The sequence below is a fragment of the Protopterus annectens genome, chromosome 6.part0 (genome assembly GCF_019279795.1).
Source record: "Protopterus annectens isolate FY-2018-M chromosome 6.part0, PAN1.0, whole genome shotgun sequence".
Taxonomy (NCBI): domain Eukaryota; kingdom Metazoa; phylum Chordata; order Ceratodontiformes; family Protopteridae; genus Protopterus; species Protopterus annectens.
Genome location: NC_056737.1, coordinates 103,248,334 through 103,274,360, shown reverse-complemented (window position 1 = coordinate 103,274,360; position 26,027 = coordinate 103,248,334). Strand labels below are relative to the sequence as shown.

Below are 26,027 nucleotides of genomic sequence, written 5' to 3'. Positions count from 1 at the left end.
TGGTGCATTGGACATCTTTGGTGCAAAGGGTAATGCAGGGAATTGATAATGCGATCCAGACACAAAATTATGGAAATCACTTGAAGATGCTTGCTACTGGAGTGTAATGTTAAGCATCTCTGAGTTCTAAAATTACCAAGATGCTCTAATCTGTGATCAGTGATAGCATTGTTTGAAGGGTCACATTTTAAACTTTGGAGTCTGTAGAAAAAGGTTCAAAACTGTTCTCCAAGAGTGCTCCTTCATTGGAATCAGAAACATTCTGGAATTAAAGCTGTTTCCTATTTGACCTACAGGAACACACTCCATGACTCATGCATAAAACATGTTGGAGCACTTTGGGAAACAATTCTGTTTGACTGGGAGGGTGAGAGGGGATCCCTCTCAAAGGATGGGACTTTTCTAGCCAATGATAACCTTAACTCTCCTGAATTACCTTCACAACCCATTTGTCTGAAACAATCTGCTGCCAAAAGGGAGCATTTAGAGTCAGATTCTGTGAAAGAGGAACAGATGCTGAGACAGGAGGGGAGGGAGGTTAATCAAGTATCTGGCACAGTCATTTTGAGGAGGGCACCCTTTTTTGGAAACGCTCCTTTCATTTTTGGATTATTATTAGCCAAAGCCTCTCTCTTTTTTTAGGTGTCTGTCCGTGAGAGGTACCACTTGTTTGTCTTTTTATTTTTAAGGGACTAGGGAATTTGTAAGAAAAGAATCTGAGGACCTGAAAAATCCAAGAAACTCTGTATTAAATTTATCACTCTCATTCTATTTTTTTGAGGACTTGCATTGCATTGCAAAAGGACCAAATAAAACTTCTCTATACAGAAAGCAATTCAATATATCTGACTTTAAATTCTCTTGGAACTTTTGAATATGATTTCAAACAATTGCTCTTAAAAGTGTGGCTGAAGCAGAAGCCCTGGAACCAGCACAATCATATATACTTTTTAAAGCATGTTTAGAAACTTGTGAGTTAGCAATAGTCTGATTCAAATAAGATCTACCTTCCTCTCAATGTACTGGCACATTTCAAAGATATCTTCCATATATAGCCCTGGAAGTTAAGAATTCTAAAGGCTAAAGTAGAGGATGTAAATCTCTTACTCAGTCTGTTCAGCAGCTTACCAAGGAATTGGGTTAGGGTGGTAAGAAGCCTAATCGCATTAGCAGCAATAGGTAAGATGGCTGCGGGATCTGCTTTAAGATGAGAAAAGAGATACTTATTACATTGATAGACTTGATATAATTTGTTTGCCGTTTTTGTACTTCTGGCTGAGAATCAGGAGCTTTGCAGGCTGCATTTAAGTCACTCTCCAATGCTGGCAGAATGGGAGGAATGGGTCAGCATGATGGGCTTCTTGCTCTAGCAATCATAACTCCTACCCAGTTCTGGGGGAACATCCACCTGCTGCTAAGCAAACACATGTTTTAGTCTAGAGACAGTCTCAGAAAAAGAGAAAGTCTTCATTTGTACAGATTTAGGCTCACTATCTAAAGATTCAAAGTTTTGTGCTATGGAACCCTCAGGAGGCACCTGATAGCCAGTACTGAGATTCTCCAACAAACACCTGGCAAAGCAAAGGACATCATTTTTACAAACATAATCAATTTCTCTGTTAACTGAATAATTAACTTTTCTGTTTCTTTTTTCTAGGAACATCTCTGTAGGAAGACTGGGAAGGGGAAAGCATATCATCCAGAGCAAGAAATCTCTTTCCCTGGCCACCCCAAGAATACCCCTCCTCCCCTGGTGTATCTCAAGCAACTAAAAATGGATGATTCTCCCGCGGCCACATAGGCCACTGGAACAGCAGAAGAAGATGTGTCTGACTACCGGACCATATTGCCTGGCAAGGCTACATCAGAGAAATTCTAAGAAGCCAGTAAAGGGGGGGGTCTGAGAAACCAGCAGGTCTATGTTAAATCACCGAATGCTTAAAAAAGTGAACGCTGATTTATCAACCCTCTTTAAGCAAAAGCTTAAAATCCCGAATACTCGGAACAGCAATTTTTTTTCCCAGGGAAAAAAAATCACTGTTCCACACAAAAAAAAAAAAAAAAATTCAAAACAGTAAATAATGTAGGGGGCTATGCCCCCTCACCCCCCCACTTAAATATACCAACTCCGAGATCGCAACACAGTAGAGGAAATGGAAAAGTCCTGAAAACAGCCCAGCGATTTTTCCCTGGGAAAAAAATCGCTGTTCCGAGTGTTCGGGATTTTCAGCTTTCGCTTAAAGAGAGTCGATAAATCTGCGTTTGCTTTTTTAAGCATTCGCTGATTTAATATAGACCCAAACCAGCAGCAGACACTGCAGGATCAGCTACAACTGTATGCGGTACTAAATGATCCTGCACTGAAGACAAGGACTTGTGCTTAACTGTTTTTTTTTTCTATTTAGGTATGTTGAAGGAAGAAACAAAAGGACCAGGGTTAAGTATCCATGTAGGCGGGAAAGATTGACAGTCAGCTATGCTAGAAGGGGACGGCAGGAAGTTAGTCTCTTAGTTCACCTGAACAGCACACAACCCTTCCAAAAAAATTCAATTCCCCAACACAACGTTACACAAGCAGTGCCCAACAAACTACTGTCATGTGATAGTTACCCTGCAGTAAACTGCCACTAAAAATCAGACAGGAGCATACAAAAGCATTCCTTTAAAACATACAGTTTATACGCAAGAAATACACCTTTTGAGCCATAAAAATTCAATTTGTTGAAGGAAAAAAAAACATGAAAAGTAAGACCCTATAAGCTTAAGTTGTCAGGTAGTGCCTAGAAAGCAATACCTACGCAGAAACAGTGGTATTCGAGGAATGTCTACCAACATTCCTTATATACCACAAGTATTACAGAAAAACAGTCTAAAAAATACAGTAAAAATAATAAAATGACTAGCATGGAAGGGTTCTGATAGAAAGTTTTATGATGACTGCTGATCCTGAAGCACCTCAGAGATGCACCTGCACGAAGTGACAATAAAGTACTGAGGATTTTTAGTCGTTCTGGCTATTTATTTAGCTCCTGCCAAAAAGGGCTTAGTCTATAAGCAGCTAGAATGACAGTGTGGGAGGGAATGAAAAATTTTGGAAGCTGGCTGGTTGCTGTATACTTGGCATGACACAACCCATAAGCGGCTGAAGCAGTGAGAATAATGAACACTGGTTCCAAAAAGAGTGGTTATCCATGTAAAAGTTTTACAAGAGCTGAAGCTGCCAGTTTAAATGGTGGCAAACAGTGTTTTTCAAGCACGAGATACAATTCACAATGAGGAGCAGGTTCCTTTCTAGGTAGTCTTTGGTGAGATGGCCAAGGTACAAACCTTGATGCTAGAATAGGATAAGCTTTGTCTGAATATGTAGAAGAAGCATTCAAGTATTTGAGTTACGTTGGTCTGTGCAGACAGAATTCCTTTGGACTGGCACCACAGACAAAACAATTTCCATTTAGCTAAATAAGACCATTCTGCTGTAGGTTTTTTCCAGCCTCTCTTAAATGGATACAGCAACCTGTGAGTAGGCTAAAAGTTTGGAATTAAAAGCCAATCTTCCATGTTGTGAGCTTCAGGATTCTCAGGTTGGGGTGAATTACAGACCCCTTGTTCTGCGTGAGAAGGTCTACGATCAGCAGTAGAGTTTTCATCTTCCCCCCCTCTGAGAGAGAGAGAGAGAGAGAGAGAGAAAACAATGGCGAATCAGTGTTTCTTGGGCCAAAAGGAGCAATTAGAATCGAGCAATTAGAATCATTTTGGGCCTGCCTCACCCTTCTGTTAGAAGTACCCTGAGTATAAGGGGTATCAATGGAAACACATACAGGAAGAGATCTGTCCATTTGAAGGAGAAGGTGTCTGCTCTACATGACCCTGTTCACTGGGTTCTGCAGCAGAACTTGTTCAACTGTTTGCCGTCTGCAGTGACAAAAATATCTATGTCTGGGACCCCACATTTGAGAGAGCCAGAAAACATTTCCCTTTTTTGCATCCACTCATTGGGGTTCAGGAGGATTCATCTTAGAGAGTCTGCTAGGTGAATGTCCTGACCAAGAAAGTAAGGTACTATGGGTGTCACCCTGATTTGCTGTACCAGTATCCCGATATTTGTAGCCAGTCTGCACAGGGGATAGAGACAGTGTTCTTCCTGCTTGTTTACGTACTACATTACTGTGGTATTGCTTGTCCAAATCTGAAGAGCTCCTGGGGAGAGGCTTGTTTCTGAAGGCCTTCATGGCCAAGAATACTGCCATCATCTCTTTCTGACTGACATGCTTTTTTTTGCCTGTCCCAAGTTCCCTGAACTCTGAGATGTCCTAGGTGGGGAAGTGGGTCCCCTGGCTGCTCCTCTCACAATAGGATGTCTTTTTTTACACATGGTAATAGAAACAAACCATGGTTTCTAGAGGCTGTAAATGTTGCTCTCAAGTGTCCTTTACAAATCACTCCAGCTTCCTTGTGTATACCTTTGCCAAGGGAATCATGATAATGCATGAATCTATGTGACCTTGCTGAAATGGCATGTCTGGTATGAATGTCTCTGAAGTATTTTGATAGAAACAGGACTTTGTCCTGAGAAGGGAAGGACTTCTGTTGCACAGAATCTATGACTGCCCTCAGAGAGGTAATTGTTGTGCTTGTAGTTGTCAGTTGAGGGTTAGGCTCACCTTCTAAAAGTAATCCATGGTGACATTTGCAATCTTTTCGAAGCTCTAACAGAGACTTTGCCAGTCGTCCAGATTAGGATATATACGGACACCTATTGTCCTGCAAAAAGTAATGACTGATGCCAGACATTTGGTGAAAACAGCAGATAATGGGAGGCAACATTTTTTCTCGTTTTTTTGGAGAAGGATCCCCAACCCCCCCCCCCCCCCAAAAAAACTGAATGGCATAGCCATTTGTTTTGTGCTAAGTCTTTCCAATGGTGGTAAAAAGCTAAATGTTTTCCTGATAGGGGTGAGTGCATTGGGTTGGGATTTAGGGGGAATGAAAGGCAGCTGCTGGAGATAGTCACAGCTGCTCCCAGGGTGGAGCAGGATCCTTGAATCCCCCAGGTCTTGAATGTTGCTTTGTTTGCCACTTCCTTTGCAATTTTGGTCTTCTCTAGGCTTCCCATGTTTGACTGGGAAGGAGCAAGATAAAGAAGGTGAGTTCCTCTTATATCTTGGAGTTGGAGATATTAGAATTCTTCTACTGATTTTATTAATTTTCCTTTCTTATCTAGTTTACCAAATACTTGCTCTACATGGGGCTCAAAAAAGGAACTCCTTGCCCAAAGGGGCATCAAAGAACTTAGCTTTTACCTGATCAGACAGAGGTTAAGTTCTCAGCCAGCCATGTCTCCAAGTAAGTGACCCAGTAGCTGCCACACTGCATGATGTATCACGGGCATCATAACCATAGCGGAGTGTCTGGACACCTGGAGGGAGGTATTGCACAGATCCTTGATGTCCCTCTGAATGCTCTTGTCTTGTATCCCCTTTGTCTTGCATTTAATCTGTTCCTGTAATGACTCCAGATATTTGAGCATGTGGACCTGGCAGTTGAAAGCCTCATGGCCACGGTGTTTGAAGTACAAGTCTTCATACCAACAATCTGCTTTCCCAGTCAGTGGGCCATTAGGGCTCTTGGATGCACACCCATAAACTCCCTTAGTGGACTCTGTTTATACAACTGCTAGATTTGTCATTGGGTTTTTATAAAGGTGCTTAAGACATTTTAGCACAGTACAGAAGCAATCTGGCTTCCTAGAAGCCGGGGTGTAGAGATATGTCCTCAAACATAACATCTGAAACTATATGAACTATGGGAAATACCAAAGATCAAGGGGTGGAAAGGTTTAAAGGCTCTCTAAAATGAGTGTGATCCTTACAGAATTCTTTAGACTCCCGAATGAATGCTTCATTCATCCTATGAAGGATGTCACCAAAATATAAATGCTCAAGAGCAAAGCTGAGGATATTGTGTCATCAGAATCTTCAAAGGTCTGACAGGGATGATGTTCTACATATGCCAATTTCTCCTCATCCTCTGATTCTGAGGAATCAGAAACACCTTGAGGAGACGTGTCCTTTTTCCATTGCTCATGGAAAGTTCCTGGCACTGCACCATTTTCTTGGGAAGGCTGATTGGTCTTCACGAAATCCATGAAGTCCTGGGCCAGCCTGACCAAGTCCTGTGAAGAGACCTGGGAAGAAGAGGCAGTGGGGTTGAGGCAGCAATGGCTGGGTCAAATATGAGAGTCTCTTAGGTATGGATGTCTTGGACTTGGAGAAAGTGAAGGCCTCGGGTCACAGGTGGGCAGCCATGATCTCAATCCATCTCCCAGGAATCTTCTACCTAACAATAACCAAAGGTATGTATAATGCCATGATCCTTGGTCACCAGCACATGGGCGTTGGAGGCCATGGCCTTTTCAGCAGCTTCAGATCCAACAGAAGCCATCCTGGTGTTTGTCTGCAAAATAGGGGGCTTAGTTATGACAGCCTTCGGACAAGTTGTACTAGAGGACTCCAGACTAGAAAGCATCAGACCAGGGGGCTGCAAAGATGCCTCACCTGCAACAGTGACATTAATCTTGGTCAAGAGCTTGACCAAAGAAACATCCTTAGAATTCCTAACATCCCTCTTCTTTGGATGTTTATCCTTATGGGTCAGAGCCTGTGAACCAGTGGAGACTGAGGGATGCAACGGACCTGCCTTACTAGAATCAGAGCTAGCCTCAATGTGCAACTGAAGGAACTCAGCCTTACAATTAATGGTCGTAACCTTGCATGATGCTGACAATTAGCAATGTTGTGCTGAAGGCCTAGACAAAACAAGCAATGTGAATGAAAATCTTTGTGAGGACTCTGCTTCCCACAACAAAGACAATTATTTTTTTTTTCTTGAAAACTAATCAGAAAAAATGTCCCCAACAGAGTACTTATTTGAAGGCATCTGGAACTCTAGTGATTCAAACCCAACAACAGACCGTCAAATGCAAAGTAAAAGCAGTGCTGAGCATCGGATCATACAGAAAGAAAGAACTGAAAATGATGCCAGATGATGCCCATTTTATATTCTTGACATCTGGATGCCAATCCAGATGGACATGCGTTGGTTGGGGTATCATGAAAAGAATCTAGTATTCAGGATGGGGATCCAAGTATCACTACTGCAACACTGACTATGGCAAAAATTTGGGAAGAAGCTCAAAACTGGAATAATGCGCGACTCAGAATTATGAAATAAGTGCACCATCAATTCTCATATCTTCAATGATTTAAATGAACATATAAAGATAAAACATAACCAGCAACTACTATACAAGATAAGCTGTAGAGTAAAAACAAGACTGAAACATAACAGAAATTTCCTGTTTTTCTTATTATGACTAAACATTCAAATCTTTCAACATTATTTGTCAAGTCAATCAAGAAACTTTGCCTGCCTCTTCTTGTCTAGACTACAGAAAAGAGGTTATGCAAAGTTAACCTGTTTCACAACAGGTCAGATTATTTTTACCCAGTTATGGTATTTTATCAGCATCTACATAAAGAAACTTTTTTTTTATGGCTTGCAAGTGCATTTTTTGCAAAACTGTATTTCTAAAGCATATTTTTGTAGTTTAGAGTTTTCTGTATGTGCATCACTGTGGCTTCTAAGAACCAAGTTTGCATGCTCTTCAAAATGTTGAATGGGTTCTCTGTAGTTTGCAATACTATAAAACTGCATTGTGAAGATTCTTCTTGCTACATTTTCAAGGCTTCTCCGTCACTATATGGTTTGATTGGCACTATGACATGTTTTACACTATCACAGCTAACACTATGAGCTAATGCTTTGACAGTCTCAAAATGCTTTAACATAATAGTCCTCTGACATGCCTTCTGAACAAGAAAATACTACATAAATTATGTCTGACAACATATGAAACCCATGCAGATGTGGCATGACTCAATCTGAAACAAAATGCTTGAATGACACTGAAACCGAGCTACTATATTTCATGTAAATGCTGAGGAGTATAACAGGAGACAGGATACATTCTGTTCAAAAGACAGCTGCCAGGTTCTATTAAAAGTTGGTAAACAATGCCATGCTAGAAGAGAATGTTACTCTGCTACACTACGCATTGACTGGCTGCCAAAAAAAGTATCATAACTAGAACTTAAATGAAAGAATCAAACAAGGCGCCAATCTCTAAAAACTAAAATGTTTCATCTTTCTGCTATTTGGCATGGCTGCCTGAAAACTACTGAACACTTTTAAGTTATTTTAAGCTACTATACACAGTTGTACTGCCTGGACAAGTTAAATAATAAGAAGGCTGTGCATTGTGGCCAACAATTTTTTTGTTTAAATCTAGTAATTAAGAGCTAAAATGTAGGCATTGAACATAACTTCATAAACTGACAAATTAAATACTGCATAACTACAATCTCTTTTCTTTCGGCTTTTCCCGGTTAAGGGTCACCACAGCAGAAGTCCGGTCCGCTAATGACTGGCAGTGAATTTTTACGGTGCTGAGTTGCCAGCCTTCAAGGAAGGCACACCCACTCATGCACGCACCTACCTGCATGTCTTTTAAAATGAATTCAACCGCAGGAGGACATGCGGACTCCGCACAGAAGGCACTCCAGCCGAGAATTGAACTGGAAGCCTCTTGCTGTGAGGTAACATGATATATATTAGACATGCTATCTCTAGTTGAATGTCGAACAGGCCCTCATATAAAGACTATTTTAGGAACTTCTAAAAGGGTACCTCAGAGATGCAAGACTGCATCAGGTAAACTAATTCATTCCAGAGGCCTAGTACTAGGTTAAATGCCTACTTGAGCTCTGAATACAGGTCCTGTAAATAGCCAGCAGCTCACCTGATGATATTAAAGGAAGCAGAGAACAAATGACAAAAAGCTCTAGCAAGAAGACATGACCCAGCTTGTGCAGGGCATTAAGAAGTCAAAAGCAGGAGTTTAAACACTGATCTGGAAGTGACTGACAACCAAAGCAGGTTCTAGAGACAGGGATATTAAAAGTGAAGAGGAAAAGAGGTCCAGCCAAAATTCTGGCACTGGAATTGTGCATATGGTGCTGCTGCAGCTGGATCACTGTTTGGGAGCCTAAGTGAGAAGGTACACAAGCATGAACTACATCTGCAAGGTTCAAGGAAAGAATAAGATGTGGGCAATGTTTTTCAGATGAAAGTAAGATGTTTGGATTATGTCTGATTCATGGTCCTTAAAGGTCAGCCTGTTTAAAAGAACTGTGTGCAAATCCTACAGGATTCTTCTCATAACAAAAATGAGGAGGAAGGAAAAGAACATGGAATGGATGAATTCAAGGAGTAGCTAGGGCAGAGCAAGCCATACCAAGTGCAACGTGTTGGGGTACGCGACTGGCTGATGGCAACTGGCTGGTAGTACAGTATGGCATTCAGAAATGAATGTCGATACTCCATTTGCAGTCAAGGGTGAATGGTTTCAGTGCTATGAGTATGGCTTTGTGGAATAGTGATATAAGCTGCAGCAGGCAGTTTGCAACAGTTTAAAGAGCTTTCTTTTTTTAAGCTCTTCAACTTAAAGCTGAGGAGGTATCAGATTGGAGAAGGGGACAGGGTGCCAGATCACCTAGCCACAGCTCTGGGATGAATGATGGCATGCACAAGCATCACTTCTGTCTTTGCAGCTCTGATCTGAAGTTAACGCAGTTTAGATATCATCCAAGTAGTCCTATGGAGTGGTAAAATCTTCCATACAGGATTCAGAGAAGCAAAGGACTAGTTCCATTTCTGCACCGATATCTAACAAACCTCGCTTTTATAGCCTCCCAAAGTAGCAACGTGAGTATGGAAACAACAATGCCAGTATGAGGAACTTCCAAGGCAGCAGGTGGCTTCTATAGGAATTTATGCTAGAGAGCACTTTCTGGCTGTAACCCAAAGGAAACAGGCAAATTGCGTAAGTCTTGTGGAAGTTAAACTACAGTAAGTTCAAATGCATATTAGGATTCCATGGTCAGCCACGTTAATGCTGTAGAAAGATCAAAGAACAACATGGAATATAAAAGTGGGTCTCTCATCATAAGCTCCATAACCACTCAAGTGAGAGCAGTCTCTTTACTATGTTTTGGTCTAAAACCAGAATGACAACAACCAGTTTTGTTTGTAGGATGTCAAGTATAAAAATAACTGTATGCAAAACTTTCTCAATAATCTTAATAAAAAAAGAAGGACGATGACCTTTCAAACTGGCTAATAGAAAAATGGGTTATTGAAAACAGGGATAATCAATTCTCTTTTTGCAAAAGCAGCAAAATCTCATTCTCTAATAGGACTATACAAACAGGTAAACAGCAGAGCAAGACTTTAGGCAGGACTCCACCAGCTATGCAGGCCCTGGGTTAGGATCACAGCATATTACTCACAAAGGTGACTACAATTCTGTAACAGCTTCAAACTCGAATAAGGAAAGTTCCACCTACCAACAACCAGAAGATCACTGCTCTGCACCACAAACACACCCAGGGATAATCTCTGCCTGACTTCATCAACCTTATCCACAAAGACGTACTGTATGCAGCACTCTCACACTATGTTGAAAAAGCCCTAAGGACAGTAAAACAGGTTGGACTGCACAGCCTTCACGTCACCTAAAAGAGCATCTAGACAAAAATATTGATTCTTGAAAAACATTCCTGTGGCAAACACCACATAAAGGGCATCCACACTAAATGCATCTTCCAAAAGAAAACACTTTCCTCACCTATACTCAGTCCTCAGCTGGCACATCCCACAAAGGCACAACCCATGGTTCATTGAGGCACTATCAGTCTGGGGCCACTTGATCCAAAATACTGGTTTCTTCTGCAATGTAAGCGGCAACCAAAGAATAAGGATTGGTGTTACTGATTACCTCAACAAACTAGTTCAATAAAGGAATAAATGAACCACTAGAGACAGTCTAAAATACTTATCTAATAATTTTAGTACTGTACTGTTGAATCAGCAGGGGCTTCAGCATGAGGTAGATGGGGCGACAAGTTACACTGCAAGGCTGGTTCCATTAAGAAACCAGTGGTTACAAACAGCATGCTGAAAGAACATGATCAGTTAGTTTCCTTATGCACTGAAAGTAGTTTTAACCATCACAGTAAAACTGAAACTCTAACATGAGCTGTAGCTTCTGGTATCATCTTCTCGTGTGCAGAGAATAGTCATTTTCCACAAAGACTCTGCTGTCCCAATTTTTAATAGTTTTTCTTTCTGCTGGTATAATTGCATCTTTACTAATATAGGTCTTGGCTGTTTTTTTCATGGCCAGGTTTAGAGCATATACATGATGTGCCCTTTAAGTGAACAAATTCTGGTGTGGAACACTAGTCCCGTTGCTTATTTGTACTTTCATTAAATTAATACAGTGTATTTCTTCTAGTTTTTCTGGTATTGCAGAAAGTCTCTTTTTTTTTCTGCACACTGCACGTTCTCTCCTAACATTACTTTTGAAACAGCTCTTCTTGAAAAGCCTTTTCGATGCAGGCTATGATTTTTGCAGTTTTATCAGCTCATCTGAATAAATAGTTAAAACAACTTCTATTTTTCCAGCCTTTTATTTGACTCTATATATTGTTTAATGTTCTCTCCTAACATTACTTTTGAAACAGCTCTTCTTGAAAAGCCTTTTCGATGCAGGCTATGATTTTTGCAGTTTTATCAGCTCATCTGAATAAATAGTTAAAACAACTTCTATTTTTCCAGCCTTTTATTTGACTCTATATATTGGTTAATGTTTCACATATTTTAAGCAACTCTGAGTGTGTCTGAATTATTTTTCTAATAACTTACTGGAAGCCCTCACCAAGCTGAAACCTGAAGTACTGTTTGCTGAAGCAGCTGTAAGTTTTCTCTTCTCTTTTCCTGTTCCACCTGATTTTCTGTTACTTTCTTCAATTTTATTCTTTGATGGCATCCAGTCTGAGTAATTTCAAGCTGGTAAATAAAATGTATCCAATTTGATTGCTTTATGGCTTTTTTTCCCATAACTGCAGTCTTCACAATGGGAGAGTTCTAATAAACCTGTTAATTAGTATGCAGTCATCCTTGAAGTTTCGTGGCTCCTCCCTCCTTGGCTGGGGGGGGGGGGGGGGCAGGGAATGGCCTTGTTGCATCCTAGCCATTTGTATCCAGGCATATGCAGTACTGTACATGGATAAGGGATAGCACTGAAAGCAGTACCTAGCAGCTGGCATGACATTCACAAGTTAAGGTACAGCAAAAATGGGAAACCAGAGCACTGTAACTTGAGGGTCACTGGGTTACTTTAAATGACATTAGATCCATAGAATTATTTTTGCACTTTCATCCTTTGCTCTGAGTTTGTGCAATCACATGGTTAGTACAAGTGTAGTTCAGAATGTGGGTCTTGCCCCAGTGTTAGGGGTTAAGGGGGTTTGACACCTGAAAACAAATTGTATTATGAACTTGGGAGTGTTCCTGTTTTGAGATGCAACCTCCCCAGCTTTTAAAGGTTTTAGGTTTGCTTAATCACATTAGCTTACACATGATAGGATTATTCAAAGTAAATCCAGCAAAAACATCCTGAGGTTGGCTTGATGATGGTCACTTGTGCTTAGGCTTTGTCCTATGGAGACAGACCTACTGCCTACAAGGAACCTCCAAATTATTTTTCAAATGGAAATCTAGAGGCAGTCAGGAATGAGCAAATTTTCTGCTGAAAGTACTTACCGTCTAGTTTATATAACAGGTTATTTGCTGTATGTCATCTATTTCTGCCAAACTTTTGTTTTACATTCCTTTTGTAAGAATATTTCTGCAAACTTATTTATTTGTTAAATGTAATGCTTTATTTTCTTTATTTCAAGTAAGGCACTACTGCTGAATTTAAATGCTTGTGGCCAGTGTTTTAATTGCTTATGAGGTTAAGAGTATGCATGTTAAACTATTGCTACTATTCAAATATTAGAAGGCTGGCTTATTTTACAAGGAAACTGTGTTTTGGGTTTGCCAAAGCAGCACAATATAAACTGGAAAGACAGTTGTTGGCACTGTAGAGTTATCATTAATCCCTCACCTCGAAAGATTGTGCGGGTGTTTGTGGACAAAATAATTTTGGATAAATTTCAATTACTGCTGGTAAGACTGGAACACATCAGACTCAGAATAATATATCTAAAATTCTGACAAATAAGAAGATATCAAGTCATATCTGCAGCTGTACAGTGCAAAGCTCTGTGGCAGGTGTCATTTATTACTTAAAGCAGCAGCACACGTTTACTCTTTTCCCTTAAGGTCAATCGCTCCTTGGACAATGTGTGATTTGTAACCACATGGACTGCTAAAGCATAACATTGTTTATACCATATATTTGGTGTCGGCAGTGCAGATTTAAAGCAAGTACTACCAAACATTTATTGTGACACAACTGGGATTCAAACACCATATTACCACCCTTACATCATGCCCTCTGAATAAGACAGCATAAAAAACGAGACCCTCCAGTCCCTTGCTCTGTGACACTTCAAAGTTCCAAACCTACTGCACCTTAAAGACACCCCAGGGTCAGTGACAAGGTCATATTGATAAAGGGCAACCAGAAGGTTCCTGGAACACGAGTCACATTACTTACTTAATGCAGTAACAAGTGGGTAAATAGCAACCACAATACTTATCTGAATTAAGAATACAATAACCCAATAACAAGGGTTTCCTGCATTCAAAAATACTGTAAAAAAGAAGCAAACAAACCTATCAAATTAGGAATTATTTGTACCTTTATGTATAATACATAAAAAGTGTCTATTCTCCCTTCTCTAACCTCAAATATTTCCTGCTTCTGCAAAAATGTTACACGTTTTGAATTGTACAGCACCAAAGAACTATAACTATATCTCTACTGTTAATTGAACTTTTATTATTGTCAAATATTTCTTTCTGCAGATGTATGTGTTACCTACACTGAATTCTGCAATACCACATAACTATCTAGTAAAATTTGTAACGGAGTAAATGGCCATCACTGAAAATGGTCTGAGAACCAGCCCACTAACTTGGTCAACAAAGTTTATAAAAGATGGCCATGCACTAATCCATAAATAAAATGGTACAAAACAGATCATAATTTAAATGAAATCTTGCTTAAAGGCAAAATAAATACTGGCCACCAGCTTCTAGTTTACTCGGTAAAACCACTGCACATAACCACTGCATCACAGTTTTGAAACTTTTCCTAACTAATGCTACTGCACTTGTCTCTTACCTTGAATCCCAATTCTACCAGGTCATGCCGCTTCAGGGCTGCATGGGTACAGGTCATTGCAATAATCTTTGCTTCTTTTACCAGCAGGTATTTAGACCTGTCCAATCCACTACGAAGCAGTTCAAAGGCTCGAAACTCCTGCAATTATCAAATGAAAAAACAAGTTTCAGTAAATACTGCATTACTTTCCAAATGAAGAAGAGTCAGAACTTTAAGTAATGAATATGTACCAGAGTAAAACTTAGAAACTATCTCATAATACACAAAAGCTTCTGTGAAGTATGACTCTTGGTATTTCCATATACATGTTGGAACATAGTCACTGTACTGTGCTGAACTATACTGTAAAATGAGAACTTAGATGAAACTCTATATATTTAGCCATTATAAAATTAGTAGTTCCTCATTGAAGAGGTTAATCAATATGACACTTACATGATACAAAAAAGCCTAAAAGTTTGAAAGGCTAGATTCTTTCAAAATGAAAAAAAAAAATAGCTTGGTTTTACACTTCAAACTACAGTGTACAGCTTTGCAAACTACTATATTCAGTTTATTTGCTTTTCTGAGGGTATTTGTAGAAGTGTGTGTTGTACCTTTAGGATGCATTTCCAAGGACAGCACGTACACATAAATAGGAACCACGTGCTAGCTTCAGTGCCATTTTGAGAGTGCAGCCAGAGTGTGAGCATGTATGAGTGTGACAGTGTATGAGTGTGACAGCTAGTTTGTTTATAAGCAAGTTACTAAGCCTCAATCCTGATGTGTTTGTACACAATAAAGCTGCTTGAACAGAACCCACACATGTTCATTTGTTTTATCCTGGCCAGACGAGTGACATGATTTTAGAACCGGGATTCCAGAGACTGCTTTTCAGAGCTACGAGGTGCAGAGTTAACAGTGAAGATAAACTAAGTGAACAGAGTACAAAAAAGGGCCAGAAATGAACCAAAGGTAATGAAAACATGCACAAACAATTTATTTTATCAAAAAGATTAAACGGAGCATTACAAGGGCACAGAACGCATTATTAAGCAAACAAGAGGCACAAAAAGTTTATTAATTAAATGAAATGTTTAAAATTAAGATACTTGATAAAATGATGATCAGAAAAGCACATAAAGGGGTTTGGAATTACCTTGGAATTGCAAAACGAGCATGTTTAGAGTAAAACGAGCACAAGAAAAGTATAATGGGCATGAAAGGAGATTAATCAAGCAAAACGACTATAATAAAAGGGTATAAACTAGAGTTATTCAAGGTATCTCAAAGAGTGTAAAAGTGCTTATGGTGTATGTTTACTACTGTGCATTTATTCCAAAGAGTTTGTGTGTGCAAAGTGCAAAGATAGGAAGTGTGTTCCTGAAGATACAGAGTTGTTCTAGGTACTAAACTAAAATGATGCATTTTCTGTAGCACTTTTAGGCAGCTAAGAAATAATGGGCTAGATTCCAAAAGAAGTTATGATCAGGGAAATGTGTTACCATAGGCTTGCAACAATTAAAAAAACAAGGGTGACAACAAAAGAAGGCTTACGCAGTTGGCTCCATTTGCTTCTAGGCACAAAAAACTTAATCCTATTTTGTGACAAAGGCAATTATAAGATCAATTATGCATCCAGGCACTGAAGGAACTGACAAAGGAGTGTTGCAGTAAGCAGCAAATGCTGGCATACCCTTCTTGTGGAAACTGAGATGGTCCAGCCAATTGCAATGTTGGTACCTACTGTTGAAGGACTCCTCCCTACTGAGATGTCATGACTCACAAAGAAGAGTCCCAAAACAGAGAAAATAAGTAGAAAAGACAATATCAAATACTGTTCTTCTCCTGCAAACTTATTTTATGCTGGGGTGCAGATACACCCTGCATCACCAACCTGGGGGGCAAGCCCCAACAAAACTTATATATACCAATTCCAAGAAATCCTCACCTCGTAGAAAATGGAACATTCTAAGAAATGGCAAGCTTAGTACTAATATATGACTCTATGAACCTATGAGCTGGGCATCTGTGAGGTCACGTGTATGATATGTTTTGACAAATATATGCCAAAAGGGGCATTACTATTAATAATGGGTCCGAATAGGGGAATTAAGACTTTTTGGAAGAAGATGCCTTTGGAAATGAACTGAGTCAGACAGAAGGATTTCTGAACTACTACAGAGATATGGTGGCCTCAAGATAAGGAATTATCAGCAATGTTGACTACAATACCTTATGAAATGCCTGACTGCAGGGGTGTGTCACCTACAAGATACAATGCAGAAATGTTTTGTTTACCAAAATGAACTGTTACATTCTTTCATATTTGGTTTGAGGTTGCTATCATTCCACCAGCTGTTAAAAGCATGAACCTAGACTGAAAGGAATATGCTACCTTTTTGTCTTTCTCTGCATTAAGCACTAGGGTGCTGGCAGAAGCCCAGCACAGAAGAGCAGTAAACTAAGCAAAACTTTGGTTACTTTAGGTTTATGATTCGGCCCCTGCAGAATTTAGCCAATCAAAATCCAACTTATGCAGAAGCTGCCCAAGCAAAAACAGGCAGTTTGCTCCTTCAGTGGAAACAAGGATCAGGGTGTTGCTTACTGGCAACATTGCTCAAAGAAGTGAAGGAAGACTACTGCACACTTCTCTACTGCTCCCTAGTTGAGTGCCCAGAGGTAGTTAGGTTTTTAACAAGAAAATGTTCATACCACCCCTGATAGTTGTTTGGATGTTGACATCTCTCAATCAGTTTTCACCCAGAGATGGGAATGACTGACCAAGAGAGGATCTGATGGTTGGATGTTCAGCAGGCAGCAAGACAAAAAGTTCATAGGTTCATAGGATGATACTAGGCTATTGGTCCAGAGGCCCTTATAAACCTAGGCAAGAATTTTGCCCATGTTCTCTCAAAGTCAGCACCTGTTTCCCCTATCCAGCAGGGACGCAGGTGGGATCCCAGGGGTGTACTTTCTGTTTCCCATCCAGTCATCCAGGTTCCTCTTGAAGAAGGCTAAAGAGGTACTCTGCTTGACATGGAGAGGGAGTCTTTTCCACAGATGGGGGAGTCTTTGGGACACAACTCTATCCCGCCAACAAGTTATATTAATGTCACAGACCAGGTTAAGGCCTTGTGTGCAGGTTGTGCGAGTGGAGTTTGTCTTACAGATATGTAGCAACTCCATCAAGGCTGGATCTGAAATGGCCTTGTATGCCAGACACAGGTCACATCTGAGCAGTCTTTATGAGAATGAGTAGAGAGACAGGGCTTTTAGCCTATCTGTATAGTACAGGTGTTTGACACCCTGGATTTTCCTGGTCAGGAACCTCTGTGGTCTCTCCAACTGCTGCATGTACTTGGCAAGGTACATGCTGAAGGAGGCACTGTACTCGATAATGGGACTGATAAGGGAGGAGTACAGGGATGTTATGACCTCCTTGTTCCTGGATGAAATACCCTTATCTATGAGGAGGGTCATGTAGAAAGCCTTCCATACAATGGAGGCAATGTGGTGGTCAAAAGTCAGGTTGCTATCAACCTGGTTGCCCAAGTCCCTTACAAGTGATTGCATGCTTAGTACATTGTTATTAATGTGATAATTAGTGGGGATGACATTTTCCCCAAAGGGAATAATGATGCATTTCCTGGCATTCAGTTTGAGGCCATGCTTCTGGCACCAGTCATTAGTTTGGGTAAGGCCCTCTTGGAGGATGTTCACATCACTAGGGGAATTTAAGACAGCACCCAGCTTGCAGTCATCTGCAAACTTGGTCAGCCAGTCTCAAAACAAAAAAAGTAAGAAAACGGATGAAAATGGGCTTTGAGGTCTTTTTCTCCTTTTCTGTAGTCCGTTGCTGTATTCTCTGGATAGCATATTAAAGCTCTCTCAGCAGGATAGTGCTGAAGTGAATCAGAATGAGCAAACTTCTGATTAATTGATATGTGGAAGGCTCTGTCCTTACAGAACTGGCCAATCAAAATCCAACTTGTAGCCCTATGCAGAAACTGGCCAATCAAAAACAAGCACTCTGATTCTTCAATGTAATGCAAACTCAGACTGCTGTCAAATGGAAACTTCTACTTTCACCAAGGGCTGTTACACTGCAGAACTATTCCTAGGAAGCCAAAGACGTCACTGCAGTGCACTGAATCAGTAAGAACTCAGATGGAAAATGGCTTTCTGATCTTCTCCTGTTTCTCCCCAGTAATCTCCTGTTATTTTCTTTGAAGCATCTGTTATAGTGATATCAGCAGTCCAGCTTTTAACAGAAAGAAAGTGGGCAAACCCTCAGTTATTTAAAGTCTATAAGGCCTTGCCCCCACAGAGGTCAGCCGATTAAAAACAAGCACATTTCACATAGCTTTTAGATGGATGCCTCTATTCTTACCAGAGGCTACTACACTGCAGATTCATTCCTAAGAAGTACTAAGGAGAGTTTAGTGCAGCCAATCAACTGCCATGTTTTTTTCGGGGGGGGGGGGCAGAATACCTGGAAACATCCCACAGAAATATAGTGCTTATAGTGTTAACCTGTTGTAGTGCTCTAAATCTTCATTATTCACATTATCTTTCAAGGCCATCCTAATGTCTACTAGTACACCCAAATATTTTCTACTCTATGCTCGTTTCAGGGTACTGTCATACAACGGTATGCTTATTTTAATAACTGCACTCCCAAAGATCATGTATGCATATTTTAATTTACTAAATTCCACCTCTACATTTTTTTGTCTAGATGCTAAATTCATTATGATATGAATTTAACCTTCAAATCCAACTCAGAGGTTGCAAATGCCGAGTTTTACTGTCATCTGCATATCCATAGCCAGGTAAACGAAGATCTGATCAATGTTGAAAAAACTAAGTTAAACACTGGTCCAAAAACAGATCCAATGTAGACTTCTGATGAAAATGGTCTTTCTCAAGATAGTGTTCCTTGTACAGAAACTCTGAGAACAATCTTTCAACCACCAAGTTACACAATTAACAATATAACAATCAATATTAGTAAAGTCAATTATATCGAGTGGCAGGACATCAAATGCCTTAGGAAGACGTAAATTAATTACTACAACTAAGTCCAATATCATTTGCTTGAACAATAATGTCAAGACATTTGAATTGTTTAGTAATTGTACAGTATTGCTTAAGAAATCCATGGTGGGTGGCATTTATGATTTTCTTGCATTTGTGTAATGCCACCAATGCATTTAAACTATATTTTTCCAAAACATTTGCATAATATGTAAATTAAACTTATGAGTCTATAGTTAAATGCTATCTTTTTGTCACTTTCTTAAAAATTGGGTTGACTACACAGGATTTTCATTAAGGAGATACATGGCCTCACATCAGTAAACAACTGAATGTATAATACAATGATATAACTGTGGACTCCCTTACAAAATTTAAGAATGAACCATCCAGACTTGTAGTGTTCTTAACTTAAAAGTTTTTAAGTTGTTTAAGATTTCCTGTAAACCCAAGAAAGGACGTGCTAATTTTCAAAATGTTTGGACACCAGCCATTTAATGATCAGCAATGACATGAAGATGCGCACACACTAGAAAAATAATTCTTCTGTTTCTCGGCCATCACATATGTGCTTGTAATAAATCTATTGTTAACTTTAGAGGCCCAATAGTTGGCTGTGATTTTCTCTGAAAACTAATGTACTTTTAATACAGTTTTTTATTATTATCCACAGGCTTCACCAAAGTTTCTTCAAACTTCACTTTTGCCATAACTATCAACCATTTTAGTTACTTTGTAAAAAACATCAACCTTTTCTTATTGCAAATAGCCACATATTTACAAGAAACTTTTTGTTCTTGTTCAGTTTTATAAGTTGGTTTTATCCCATCAAAAGGACAGTCAGTTCTTTACTCCGACAGATACATTCTCATCTGACATGAGCTTATAACATTTATATTACAATTCAAACAAAAACAAAAAATTGTAAAGTTAAGTAGTAAAGGAGAAGTCTTCTTTAAACATTTGCACTTAAAAAGGTAATTTTACTTCTCACATATCAAGGATTTTATTAATAACTATTAAGCCAATCCAGGTCAAGCTGAACAGGGATACAAGAATTATTTCATACCCATACATGTCGGGCCCACAAACATCTCAATATTAGCCACCAATTGTACCCACTGTACATTTTCCATGACAAACATCTGACTATGCACTTACCTCATTACAGCAGTGGAAACATTTAATTATTTCATCATCATTTCATGGTTTCTAGATTTTGATTCACCAAAAGTTAAATGTTCAAGGAAAACTCAGAGAAATGTGAGGAAGTGTCACTATGGTCTAATTGCAGGCAGGTTCCATCAGGAAATCAAGTGACCAAATACAGAATTCTTCCTCTTTATTTAAAGAGAAAGATGGGGGCTTTCTTTTTCTGTTTTTTCTTTAATCACCAACAAAGGTATGGGCAATATTGCTGGAATCAGAACTGGCAGCAACAATCTGTGTGAGTCCTGCAACAGTCACAGCAAAGATGTTATAATTTATCTGTTTCTTGCACTATGTTAAATATTCCCTTGTAAACACATTCACAAAGAGCTGGGATAAAAATCAGTTGTGGAGACTACAAACCTGATGACACTTAAGTGGGTGAAGCCGGTGCTGCATTCTTCCATATTACTGCCTATGGCATGTGTCTGTAAGGCACCAGCACATTCCAGAGCCTATGGAATTTTTGAGAGCTTGAGCACGTGAGATTAATTATGTATGTTCTGACAGAGGTACTTGCATCTGGGTTGGATGATCGGAATTAAGTACCTATTAATAAGGTATGTTACTCTTTTTTTTTTTTTTTCTTGACAATTTAGTGACCAGCTTCTGTGATCAAGATGTGGAAGCCAGCGGGATACTTCTGGTTATGGTGCAATGATAATAGCAAGCGGTTTTACATCTGCTCCTCTGCTACAACACCTGTTTTGTTAAAAAGTGTGAATATGGTGCTACAGGGTGAATTGTCAACTAGGGAAACAATCCAAGGCATGAATGTCTAAAATCCCAAGAAAGGAGGAGGGGAATTCTATGCAGAAAACCAAGATATAGGTGGGACACATTCAGCATGTGGCAGGAGACTGGCTTGCAGTTACTGAGACCCACCAGCTAGTGGGGAGGTAACAAATATGATGGGAGATGTGAAAGCAAAATTGGATAAGATGTTCAGTGAGATAGAGAGACTGACTGACTCTTGGTCTGAATATGCCAAAAAATTACACAAGAAGCAAAAGGATATTGAAGCAGCCTGACAATGTTTCCTGATTAGCAAAGAAAGAGGGAAAACACACACTCCCGCTAGCTGAGTAGAAACAGCCTCGGAAAAAATGCGAGAGAAGTTAAGGAAGATGGAAGATACGGAATAGCAGGAAAAAAGGTTATGCACTCACCATAACATTCCATCTGAGTTGATGCTTTTCATTTGTCTTCAACCTATGGGAATTTGGATTCAGTACAGATCCAACTCAGCCACATTTTCCAGCATCAGATCCGAGCTCCAAGTTCTTCCCCTACCCATAATGCTCCTGTCTCCCTCCTCCCCTCAGATCAAGTTTGCTGCCGACATTAGCACCCTGACATAACCAAGAGCCTAACATCTTGGTATTACACCTCGAAAGCACAATAGGAAAGACAAAGGCTTGCCAAAGTAGGGGCCATGCCTCTTTCACCTGGTGCACCACACCGCCCGCAAAAGGCAGGGGGAAGGAGGGAAAAATGGTTAAAGACAACTGAGAAGCAACAACTCAGATGGAACGTTATGATGAGCACATACTTTCTTTATCTGAAGTTGTTGTTTTCATTTGATCTTCAACCTGTGGGACAGAGTCCCTAGCTACCAAAAGACCCTGGGAGGTCTTCATGGAAGGATATTCCGGAGCATGGTGGAGCCAAAGGATGCCCTGCCTCTGGACAGGAGATCCAACTTACAGTGTAAAATAAACGTGTGTGAAGATGCCCAGGTAGCCGGAGAGCAAATGTCATCCAATGAAACCCTAGACCAAAAAGCTGCTGAAATAGCCACAGATCTAGTAGAATGCGCCTTAATTTGACCAGGTGGAGATAAATCTTTGTCTGTATACACCCGAACTAAGCACTGAGAGACCAAGTGAGCAACAGTCACCTTAGACACATGTTTCCCTAAGAAAGGCTTAGAAAAAGAAACAAAAAGTTGATCAGACTTATGAAAGGACTTTGTTCTATGCAAATAAAAACGCAATTGTCTATGAACCTCAAGCAAATGCAGTTTATATTCTCCCTCACTCTGGAAGTTGGGGAAGAAATCAGGGAGACTGATGACCTGATTAATGCTGGATTCCGAAGCCAGTTTTGGGAGAAAAGAAGGGTTAGTACACAAGGACACCCGATGGAACACCATATAAGGAGGCTTAACAGATAATGGCTAAATCTCAGACACTCCTTTAGCCGAGGTAATAGCAACCAGAAAAGCTGTCTTTCAAGACAGAAATTGCAAATCCACTGCAGCTGCAGGTTCAAAGAGGGAAGAAACCAAGGCTTTAAGAATTAGAGTAAGATCCCAAGGTGGTCTATGGTCGTTGATTGAGGGCCGAAGTAAAAAGGTACCTTTCAAAAAGGCTTTACAAAGCTTGGCATAAGCTAGGGAAGCCGAATTGTCTCCTATATGAAAACTGGAGAAAGTTGCCAGCTGAACTTTAACTGTAGAAAAGCTGGCACCCTGATGAAAAATATCTGCCAAAAACTCCAGGACTGTGGGAACTGGAGCAGTAAAAGGATCCAAATCATGTTGAGACACCCTTATCGAAAAACGTTTCCACTTACTGAAGTAAAGTTTTCTAGTGGATGATTTGTGAACTGCTACCAAAATCTTCTTAACTGGAGAAGACAGCCCGGGAGTCCTAGCTATCACTGGAACTGGAGTAGCCAAGCTGTAAACTTCAGACTGACTAAATCTGGATGTGGGATTCCTGAGGGATGAAAGATCAGATCCAGAACCAGATCTAATATCCAAGGAGGACAGAATACATGAGACCACAGAGAGGGGAACCATATTTGGCAAGAAAGGGGCAATGAGGATAACTAAGCTCCCCAGCCGTCGAGCTTTCTGAATGAATTTCAGGATCAGGAGACAGAACATTTCTGGGAGGGCTCTCCCGGAGGGGGTTCAGGCTGAAATACTCGCTGCACTTGGCGTTGGAAGGATAGGCGAAGAGAACGCAGCAAGGCTGACTCCACTTAGGAAGATCTGTTCCGCTACTGAAGGATACAGATATCACTCATAAGGCATCAGAACAGATCTGCTGAGCCTGTCCGCCAGAATGTTGGACCTCCCCGGAATGTACTTTGCCACCAGAAAAAGGCCAGTGGAGATCTCCCACTCCCACAATCTCATGGCTTCGCGACAAAGGGGATAAGAGCTGGTTCTCTTCGTTTGTTGATGTACCAGACTACAGACATGTCTGTCTGGATAGCAATCATCCCTAAGGGAAGATGGGCGCGAAGAGCTTGCAACGCCAGCAGAACTGCCTTCATCTCTAGGATGTTGATATGTAGTTTGGTCTCCAGAGAAGACCACGTGCCTTGGACTATCCTTCCCATGCAATGCCCCCCCCCCCCCCGAGTAGGGAGGCGTCCGTGATCACCCAGGTTGTCGGGGCCAGAAGGATAAAAGGGATGACCCAGAAGAAGATCCAGGGATTGAAGCCACCAGAGAAGCAAATCTCTGCAGGCTCAAGACAAACGTACTGGATGGGATAATGGTAGATCTAGTAAAGACCACTGGACTGCTAGGGTCCAGTGAAGAACCCTCATATGCAAATGAGCCATGGGGATGAGGATGATCATGGCCATGATGGTCCCCAATGCCCAAAGGACTGATTCTGCAGAGAGATAATGGGTCTGAACAATGTATGACAACTGATTGTTGAGGGAATGAAGTCTGTCTGGGGTCAGAAAAACCTGCTATGAATGGTGTCTAACTGAGCTCCAATAAAGTCTAGAATTTGAACCGGATCCATAGGGACTTGTTGAGATTTATGATTATGCCCAACTGATGGGTGGTTTGGAGAAGAAGATCCCTGGCTTGGCAGAGGCGATGTCTGGAGGGGGTAGAGAGCAGATAATCACCCAAGTAGGGGAAGACCTGGAAACCCTGCAGTCGCAGGTGAGATGTCACCACTGCCATCACTTTGATGAACACCCTGGTAGCAGTGGTGAGAACAAAGTGTAATGCTCTGAATTGGTAAAGATCGGCCCCCAGCTGAAAGAGGAGGAACCTCCGAGAGCGCCTGTCCATTTTGATGTGATAGTATAAATCCTGGTGGTCCACTGATCACATCCATTCATTTTTCTGCAGGAAGGGCAGAATAGATTGGAGAGTGACCATCCAGAATTTCGCCTTGGCAGCTGACAGGTTTAAGGTTGAAAGATCCAGGATGGGTCTTAAGTTCCCTGTTTTCTTTGGCACTAAAAAGAACCTGGAATAGATGCCATATCCGGACTAGTTTGGGAGACGGACTGGATGACTCGTTTTTTAAGCAGCTTGGAAATTTCCACTGCTGCTTCCTCCCTTTGCATGGGTGGAATTTCCGGGAGGTGTTTTGGTGGGACTGGCATTTGAATGAAGGGGACCGAGTATCCACTAGATATGATTTGCAACACACAACGATTGTCTGTAATTGACTCCAAGGCTGTTGGATGCAGCGAGAGACGTCTCCCAACTGCCTCCAGAGATGAGCAGTCGGGCAAGCCTTCAGGGCTGCTGCACGGGTCTGTCTGGGAATGAATCCCTAGACCCCTGGTTCCTCGGACCCCTCTGCCTCTGGGGGAGGGCGAATCCTGAGCGTCATGTGACTAGCCCTGAGATTTCTGGAATCACATCTTTTTCTCCCCTCACTGATTCTGAGAAAAGGATCGTTGAGGGGTTGAGAAGTGGATCCTGACAGCAGACAAGGTCTTCCCGTCTTTCACGCTCTGGACCAATGTGCCTTGTACAGTCTTTCCGAAAAGAGTGGAACCATCATATGGAGCATTAGTGAAAGACACCTTGAAGGGCTCCGAGAATGCACAAAGCCAGAGCCAGGCGTGACACCTGACAGCAACGCTTATACCAGCCGCTCTAGCGGTGCCTTCAGTAGCATGGGACAGGACGAACACTGAGGTGTTGGAGATGGAGGTGAGGGTGGCCATACAGGAGGAGAACACTTTCTGCTGCTCCACCATCGACATGGACCCTGGGGCAGCCTTAGTGAACTCCTTGTCCAGGTCTTGCTCAAGTCTGATCACAAGTCCCATGTAGTTCAATGCACGTACCGCGAATGTGGCTGAAGCATAAACCCACTTTTCAAAAAGGTTCATGGCCCAGGACTGTCAGTATGGTGAATGAACTGTAGAGCTCTCCTGAACGAGCTCTTTTTTGTGGTCACCGCCATCACCGTGGCATCAACCAGGGACCCCTTAGACCTGTGTTGTTTGCTTGACAGCACACACAGAATCCTATCAGGGAGTTTAGGAATGGGCTTCACAGTGTTAGACTCCTTCCATGCCCGAGATGCAACTAAATCCACAAGTGGATCTGCAGAGGGGACAGCCAGGAGGTAGTGAGTCTTGTGCCAAATGCCTCCAGAAACACTGACTCATCAGGGTTGGGTTTTTGGACAGATCACCCTCCACGCTGGTGAAGGATTTCTATGATATCACCAAATGAGCCATCCTCCAGGGGTGACCGAGGGGAACCCGCTCCTTACTGAAAGTCAGTGTCTTCTGTGAGGGACTCTGGCGGAGAGTCCAA

At 41.1% G+C, this 26,027-nt stretch overlaps 1 protein-coding gene across 3 annotated transcripts in view; it reads right to left on the bottom strand.

The window, feature by feature from the left end:
• Positions 1 to 26,027, bottom strand: part of AQR (aquarius intron-binding spliceosomal factor) — a 2,539,865-nt gene that overhangs the window by 584,812 nt on the left and 1,929,026 nt on the right. For all 3 annotated transcript variants that reach the window (XM_044073871.1, XM_044073874.1, XM_044073872.1), the window contains one exon: positions 14,255 to 14,392. In XM_044073871.1, the coding sequence (XP_043929806.1) occupies positions 14,255 to 14,392 (138 nt within the window). The remainder of the gene's footprint in view (positions 1 to 14,254; positions 14,393 to 26,027) is intronic.